This window comes from Zingiber officinale, chromosome 8B (assembly GCF_018446385.1).
Source record: "Zingiber officinale cultivar Zhangliang chromosome 8B, Zo_v1.1, whole genome shotgun sequence".
Taxonomy (NCBI): domain Eukaryota; kingdom Viridiplantae; phylum Streptophyta; class Magnoliopsida; order Zingiberales; family Zingiberaceae; genus Zingiber; species Zingiber officinale.
Genome location: NC_056001.1, coordinates 7,492,696 through 7,501,418, shown reverse-complemented (window position 1 = coordinate 7,501,418; position 8,723 = coordinate 7,492,696). Strand labels below are relative to the sequence as shown.

The 8,723-nt window shown below is 38.2% G+C and overlaps 1 protein-coding gene across 1 annotated transcript; it reads left to right on the top strand.

Moving 5' to 3' along the window:
- The first annotated feature begins 6,962 nt into the window (after positions 1–6,962).
- LOC122015417 (stress-related protein-like) lies at positions 6,963–8,241 on the top strand. Its single transcript, XM_042572289.1, has 3 exons — positions 6,963–7,113; positions 7,194–7,424; positions 7,799–8,241. Exons 1-3 carry the CDS (start codon positions 7,066–7,068, stop codon positions 8,177–8,179), a joined length of 660 nt encoding a protein of 219 aa, XP_042428223.1. The 5' UTR covers positions 6,963–7,065; the 3' UTR covers positions 8,180–8,241.
- The last annotated feature ends 482 nt before the right edge of the window (positions 8,242–8,723 follow it).

The window sequence follows — 8,723 nt, the reverse complement described above, 5'->3', positions numbered from 1 at the left end:
ATGAAGAAAAATTCAGAAATGAAAATCCTATTTAGAAAGTTAATTACCAAAAGAAACTAAATTCGGTTGTTAAATAGTGATGGAAATTTAAATTCGTCGTTAATTATAGATTTTCTTGTTCATATAACAAAACAAACATAAAAATCACAGAATATCTTAATATCTGTAAATACTGATGATGCGGTGATAAAGGGGGCCCCACTAAGTGCAAGTCAAAGGACGGAGATAACAGTCGATGTGAAGGTCAAAGTTAAGGAGGTCAACGTCAGAGAATCAACGGGCTCACCAAAGTTGGGCTAAGCGGAGCTCTCCTGCAGTGGCCAATCGGGCATGAACCGTCCAACCAGCAAAGGACTGGTTCAAATAGAATGCCCGTACAACCAAGATCATTAGGCACTCATCATGGAGCAGAGAAACGTTGGGACGACCGGAGCGTTAGTCCGGTTGGGCGGAAAGAAGCTACTGAGTTGAGTCATCGCAGGGGAGAGCAGTCGACTTCGACCGAGTGGAGGAGTTCCCAGCCGAGCGGCTATCCCGCTCGGCCGAGCAAAGGGATCGTTGATGTATCTCTTAATATATTTCTGGGAGATAATATCGATGACACAAGGCATAGTCAACAGACGGATCGTACGACGAAAACTTCTACTGTCTTGTTAGGGATATGCATGCTCTGTTAAGGTATGGTGTCAGAAGCAATTTCCTGATAGGTCCTTTCATTGGACAAATTGGAGAATGTGCCCACACCTCGAGGAGCATGCACGTTGTCCGCTGGGGCATTATATAAAGGGAGGGCCTATACACCGGTGGAGGTACATATTATTCACTATTCAGGCTTATGCTCACTGTTGCTCCATCTTCTTTCCTCTTTCCATTGACTGATTTGAGTGTCGAAGGGCCAATGCCGGGGACCTCTTCCCTGGCTTGACACTGATGCATCTCGTGTTGCAGAGCGGAGCGGGGTCTACATCTAGTCAACGCAGCGGCCACATCCCCATCTAGCCATCTTCCCGATTTTTAGATAGGATCATATTGACGTCGTCTATGGGAATGTAACCTGCATCCGATATGTGAAGATGGAGGACGCTGGACGACTCACCACGATGACTTTAACAAAGGAAGAGCTGGATATGCTGATACATGCCAAAGTAGCAAAAATAGTGGAGCAACAACAGCAGCAGGCGCTGTCTGAGAGCCAAGTACATGCACCCGTAGCATAAGCAGTGGGCTATCAGGCTGGATAAATATGAAGATTGACTTAAGCATACTAAATTGATGGACCGTTTGTAAGCATTTTATGATTTATCTTAATCGCTGACAAGGGCAAAGCTAGGTTATGGCTTACCCGAGCTGTACCTCGGGGGCTGACGATGTCGAATAAGATAAAATCTTCAATTTACAGTGGAAAAAAAAGAAAAACATGAGGGAATAAGGAATTAGCCCGGGGCGACGTCGTCGAGGTTGACAGTCGTTGCCCACAACCTAGAATCAGCCCGGGTAGTCACCCGGGTTGGCTTCACCATTGATCGCTTCCATAGAGCAATACTAATAATCTTAAGATTTAGTGGCGTAGCAAGATTTTCAATCAAGAGGTGAATTCAAGCCACCAGGGCATGTTGTTGATGTAGCGCTCGACCTCACGACCTTACTCCGAGGTCGCAGCCAAGGCGAGACCCTGCTGTGAGGTCGCTGCCAAACTGTCACTAAGAGAGGAGAAATAATGGGAAAGGATTGAGCATACCGATATGATGCATGTAAATATTGGAGATCAAAGTGGAGAATACAGGAGTGTGTCGAAGCCCGAAGAGGTGGTCGATTGGAGAAGTATATTTTAGGTTGATCCGTTGATACATGCATGAAAAAAAAATCAGAAATGAAAATCTTGTTTAGAAAGTTAATTAGCGAAGGAAACTTAATTCCGTTACTTAATTAAAATAGTGATGAAAACTTAATTTCATCATTAATTATATATTTTCTTGTAATGAATTATACGATAAATCTATCAATGCAATAAATAATATAATTAAATTGATAAAACTATAAAATTGATCATCTTCATATAATAAAATAAATATCAAATGGACCGAATACCTTAATATCTATAAATAATGACATACTTGACTAGCCAAAAAAACATAAATATCTAAAAATTTAACACTATATTTTTTTCAACACCTAAATCCGCAATCGAAAGAGATTAAGTAAGAAAACTTCACTTCAATCAAAAGATATTTTGTGAAGCGTTGACTAAGCGATGATGTGGCACTAGCAACAAATGATGGCGGCGCTGATAGCAATAGCGTACGACGACACTAGCATGTGGTGACAGTGATATGGGCGGTAAAAATAATGATGTATGATGAGAATTTTGAGGGTTAAATTAGAGAGGTAGAAGAAAACATGGAAAGAGAGGGGAAAAAATAAATTTGGCTTGGAAGTCGAAAAATTATTTGCTTGTGGAATTTAATTGGACTTTTTGTAAAAAATAGAAAAACATCCGGCAAATTTGGTATGATTTTTTATCAAAACGACAATCACGTTTCTTTATTTACCTAAAAGAGCATCCTAATTTTAAAACTATAAAAAAAGCCACAAAATAGTGTTATTCCCTTTTTACCTCTCCCGTCAACCTTCTAAATCCTCTCTCTCTCCATTTTCCAATGCATCCCCTCAAGGCCATCTCAAGGTTCCACGAGGCCCTAGGCAAAAAAAAAATCTTTAATAATGTTTTTAAAAAAATTAAAATTTTCTTTATTCTTTTTTATTCGGACTTGGAATCGATAACGACGATTTTTTTAAAAAAATAAATTAGATTTAAAAATTCATGTCGTGTAATTTTAATTTGATGATATTTCAAAATTTGACTATTATCGGCACAAATATATAAAAAAATTATGATACAATCGCTAATAATTTAGATTTGGGTTCATAGTCCATTTCTTCCATAATTTTTTTAAAAAAGAGTAAAAAGAATATTACCGAGTATAATAGGAGAAGGATGTCTTCTTAGAGAACCAATGATGAAAGAGGAAAAAATACATAGAACATTAATGAGAGAATTAGTAGATATTCAATTAATTATAAAATGAGACTAAAGAAAAGAAATTAGATGTAAGATCTTATATAGTTATATTATAACTTTAGGATTAGAGAATATAATAATTATAATTAATATGTAATTAAATATAACTGTCATTGAAATTAATTGAAGAGCACAGTGAAAATTGAAATAAAATAAAATCAAGTTAAATCGTTGCATTGGAATCAATGCAAAATCTAAAGCAAAATATAGAGAGCACTAGAATAGAAATTGAAGCAAGTCAAATTAAAGCAAAATATGTCACTAGAACGGAAATCGAATCAAGTCAAATTAAAGCAAAATATGTATGCATGCGTGCATAATGCAGTTTAGGACTTCACAGTATATCTTTTAAATGCAAATATTAGATATTAAATATATTTATTTATTTTTAACTAATAATGAGCCTTAATTTTTTGGGGGCCCTAGGCATAGGCCATTAAGGCCTATGCCTTGAGCCGGGTCTGATCCCCTCTATCCAAGATTTAAAATGGTTTGATATATTCTCATATCAGATCAATCGTTAGGCCTGATATGATCACATATCAGATCCAGATCAATCGTTAGGCCTGATATGATCACATATCAGATCCATGGTGCGCTTGATATTTTCACATATCAAGTCTATTTTGGACCTGATATGGTCCAATATCAGATTCAAATTGGACCTGATATTTTTTATATAAAGCTCAGTCTGGGCCTAACATTTTCCATATTAGGGCAACTTGAGTTTGAGGTATGCATTGAAAAATAGCGTAGGATTTAAAAGGTATTATTTTGTGTACTCGTTTTTATAGTTTTAAATCAGGGTGTTTTTTTAAGTAAATAAAGAAACGTCGCTGTTTTTTGTTTTGTTTTTTTTTTTTAAAAAAAGTCGAATTTTGTAATATAAAAGTAGCCCTTTTTTTAATTGTTTTTTCCAATGTATTTTTTTTTTTTCAAATTCCAGGGGCGGTCGCGCCATGGTCCCCACGTAACTACACCTTGCCATGATTAGTTTGATACCCGGCGCAACTTAAAAAAAAAAATAAAAGCAGATGTCGGAAGGGTAGAAATGGAATGGGGTTTCTGCCGGGAAGAGTCGAAGTAAGAAAATTTTGGTATTATTAATGGGCTTATAGGAAATTATTCTATGGGCCGGGTTTAATAGATCGTATAGTAGGTCCTCTCCTTGTTAATTAAGTCAGTCCTGATCCGGTGGAAATTTAGCCCCCGTCGAGCCCTAGAGTAGTGGTTTAAAAACTTAAAAAATAATAATAATAAAAATCCTAAAAAAGAACATAACGTGCTAAAATTTGTTTTTTTTTTTTTTTTAAGCTCGTATATTTTTTGCGTAAATATAAATAGCATTCAACCTTTATTAACAGAAGTACATAAAGCTTCTTTCGTAATTATATATGCAAATATAGACATTAACAACTTCTCACTTGCCCAACAAGCAGCAATAAAAGTAAAAGCTTGACAGTTCCGATTGGCAATTATGAGAAGAACAAACAACCTGACACAGTAACATGCATAACCGAGTTGACCTCGGACACACTATAAAAAAATTCCTCCGGAATTACTCTAAATCACTGGAGCTTTTTCTGAACTTTTCTCATCCTTTATCAAATTAGTGATCGACTATAAATTAATTTTATAATTATTTTTATTCATATAATTTAGAGACATATTGTAAAAACCATTAGGAGTGAGTGTAATCACATTTTATTATATTATAATGCATAAATGAGTTGAGTTACCTCAGGATATAACCAAATTGGTTATTATAAAGTGCTTAACCGAGCTGAGGCCCCATGAATTAGCATAGTTAATATCAATAGAATGTTTGAAGAATAATTTTAAAGAATAAAATTCTTCTCATATAAAGAAGTTGTTCGATCATTGTTATTTATTTCCTTCATCTAGCTATATATAGGACCAACGGTGAGAAATAATTGGGATGAGTGAGTCAGACCTTTTGTCCCACATAAATTAGTATGGTAAAAGTTGGATAAATAGATTAAAAAAATGAATACTCAATTACTGATCTAACCTCGAGTAAATTATCACACAAAACTGACCTAAATAATCCCATTAACAAGCATAAATCCCATACACCGGAAATTAAAGCCCGAAACAAGTGTATGATAGTTGGCTATTAAAATTTCATGAGATCCCTTTTAATCCTCTCGGCGCCGGCGTTCTCAACCAAAGCCGTCACAGTGACATTGGTGGTCGCATCTCCCTCGTTTCGCACCACCGTGACACACAGGACCTCCGCCTCGTGCGTCTCGAACACCCGCAGCAGTTCGGTGACCGTCCCGACCCGACTCGACGTGAAGCGCATCGAGAAAAAGGATGCATTGCCGGACACAGCCACAACATCCACGGTGGTGCTTCGCTGCACCTCTATCGCCATAACGGTTGCGATGGTCGTCGCCTTTCTCGCTTCGAGCGATGCGATGCGGGCCTCGAGGCTCCTGATGTACGATATCGTCTCGTCGATTATCCTTGTCCTCGTTGGCTACAGAAAACAGGTAAAGGAGTAATGTGTGCCGTTACATAATACACTTTTCGATCGATCGAGGTCGATTGAGTTGTGATGCTGGAGACGAGTACCTTTGGGAGAAGATTCGGAACGAGAGACTGCAGGGCGGAGTAGAACTCGATCATCTTCTCCCTCCGATTGCGCTCCATGTGGAGCACATCATGCAGAGGCTGCTGCTTGCTTTTTGAGGGCGAGCCTTTCTCATGCATCTCGTTTAGTTGGAGGATTAAAGGTCTTTGGCAGTGTTTTTATAGTTTTCATTTATTATTTTGTTGCTTATCCAAATTAGTGAAATGATGAGGTCTAATTCAATGATGGAGAGGTCAGAGAGAAGGTTACCTGATAAGGAAACCTGAACAAATCAAGAACAGAGAGAGATAAAGGAGCTAGCCGAAGTGAGAAGGTTCAGGGATTTTGTTGGGCCGGAGCAGCATCATGGGCCGGCTCTGATTCTTCCTGGCTAGATAATTTATTTATTTTTTTAAGAAAAGAATGAACTGATTTAAGTGGCCACTAAATTTACTTGCCATATAAATAATTAAAAAGAGAGAATTATGTAAAGTATAATATCGAACCAAAACAGAGCCAAACTCGTCGCCTTCGTACATTGCGTGCAGCTCGAGGGGTTGCAGTAGGAGACAAGCAGAGACAGTAGGGTTGACTAAAAATACTGGACAAAGAGGGCGTCACTCTATGGAAATCAAAATAAATAAATTAAGTTATATTAATTAAAAAGATATTAATATTTTTTAAATAAAAGAAACATTTCGTAACGCCAAATTAAAAGACTTCAAGATTAGTAAAATCAGTGTTAGAGTGGAAATTTTCTATATGTTGAGGTTGCATTAAATGCAACTCCACGTTTCCATCAATGGTTTTGAAAGAGAGACGTATTTGGCTCAAATTGAAATTCAACCAAATCTAAATTAAAAAAAGTGTCAAAATATTTCCAGCAAGTTACTGAATATTCACCAGTCGTGTGCTCGTTGTGATTATAATATATGATCGATAATCTAATCTTAAATTCTTAATTATACAATTTGTCGAGCAAAACAATTTAGATAATGATTAGTAAGATTTATTAATTTTTTTTTCTGATTTTAAAATTTTTATTTCTCGTGCCGTTAGGCTGGTGGTGGGTCGGTGCCATGCGGGGGCCGGTCTGATTTATGGTTGAGACTTGTCGACGTGTTGTGGTGGGGCCTCGTAGATCGTCTCTCGAATACCCAGCAATCGATGATTCGATCGACAGGAAACCGCTAGAAGGTGCAGGAAATACGAAGTAAAGAAAACAGAGGAAATACGAAGTAAATTATTTACGAAAATTTCGCATCATATCGCTTCCCCACCGTCCGATCCGATCGACCCTCTCTATTAAAACCGCTTCCAGTCCATTTCTTATCCCACAAACAAAAAACCTAGTCGTTCTTCTCATCTTCCCAATACGATTGTTCCAACGATGGCCGACGACGAATCCGTCCCCCAAATCGTTGAACCTGCTCGATCGGTGAGTATATTGATCTGTTTTCCTTCGGTTTTTCTCTGGATTGTTCGAGATCTGACGAACTTTGTTGGGTTGGGATGAAGGAGAAAGCGTCGGTGAAGAGAGATAGGCTGAGATACCTGGAGTTCTTGCATGTGGCAGCGATTCAGACGGTACTTTTCGTGGCGAGGATTTACAGTTACGCCAAGGAGAGATCGGGGCCTCTGAAGCCCCGCGTGCAGAGCGTCGAGAGCACTGTGAAAGGAGTCGTTGGACCAGTCTACGACAGGTTTCATGACGTCCCCTTCGAGCTTCTCAAGTTCGTTGACCAAAAGGTTCGCCCCCTTTCTGTTTGCTCCGTTTGCGATCTCTTTCTTTTTCTCTCTAACTGCTGCCCTGGTGGGCTACTCTGTCACGACCTCGCTCAAAATTGATTTATTTTTCTTTTTGCTAAAATATTATCCATAGAGAATTTTGTCGACGCCTTGAGAAGTATTTTGTTTCTTTCATTACAAAGTTTGAAAGGTCGCTTACTGAAGATGGTAAATTTATTGCTCTTGCAAGCAAAAGATATGCCGATGTGATTGTTTAGCGAAAATCTAAACTGCAATCCTGAAAATTGCAGTCAAGATATGTAAATCCTATGTATCTTTTTACTGAATTAAAACAAGAACTGCAGTATAGAAAATTGTCTCACTTTGCTGTGTAGGTTGGAGAATCGGCACAGAAGTTGGAGCACCACATCCCCCCGTCGCTAAAGAATGCCTCAGCGGTTGCCCGGTCGGCCGCTGGCGAGATTCAGCGCAACGGTCTGGTCAATTCTGCGACAAGTCTCTCGCGCTACGTCTACACCAAGTACGAGCCGGCGGCGGAGCAGGCTGCTGTGTCGCTCTGGCGGTCCGTGAACCGCCTGCCTCTTGTGCCGCAGGCGGCCCACATCGTCCTCCCCACCGCCGCCCACCTCGCCAAGAAGTACAACCAAACCGTCTCTTACACCGCAGCGAAGGGTTACGCCTTCTCCGCCTACCTCCCCCTGTTCCCCACGGAGCGTATCAGCCGCGTTTTCTCGGGCGAGGCCATTGCTCAGTGATGTTCTGATGCTCGAATAACCGTCCCGTCGATCCCTCTTTAATAAAATTTCTTAAGAAATTAGCTTAAGAAATAAAAAAAAAACAAAAAAAATTGTCTTTTTATTTTGTTTTTTATTTTTTATCCTTGTCTTGCATGTTAGGGTCTATTTCGCTTTGTTGTTTGTTGGGTACCTGGTGAAGATGCTTGTTTTTTGGCTTTCTCTATACAAGTTGTAGTTTAATGAACATATCTTAATGGCATATATTCTCATTGCACGTCGATTGAGTATCCTAGAAATCTCTTTTTTCTTGTTCATCTTATTCGTCTGTAGGATTTCTTGCAGGTTTTCGTTTGATTTTATAATTAAGAAAACCTTTTTCTTTTTATAATAAATTGTGCCAATGATAAATTGTTTTTTTGTTTCATTTTAATGGAAAAATTTCAAAAATATTGCCATTAAAATTTATATTGATAATGAAATGTCATTTTAATTCTTAATAATCTATATTTTTTTTGGTACCAAATATGTTCTTGATGGAAATTAATATAAAATATGAAGTTTT

Bases quoted from the DNA above. Each gene is read 5' to 3' on its own strand.
- LOC122015417 (XM_042572289.1), top strand. From the start codon at position 7,066: ATGGCCGACGACGAATCCGTCCCCCAAATCGTTGAACCTGCTCGATCG. The intron at 7,114-7,193 runs GTGAGTATATTG...GTTGGGATGAAG, and splicing joins TCGTTGAACCTGCTCGATCG to GAGAAAGCGTCGGTGAAGAG. The intron at 7,425-7,798 runs GTTCGCCCCCTT...TTTGCTGTGTAG, and splicing joins TCAAGTTCGTTGACCAAAAG to GTTGGAGAATCGGCACAGAA.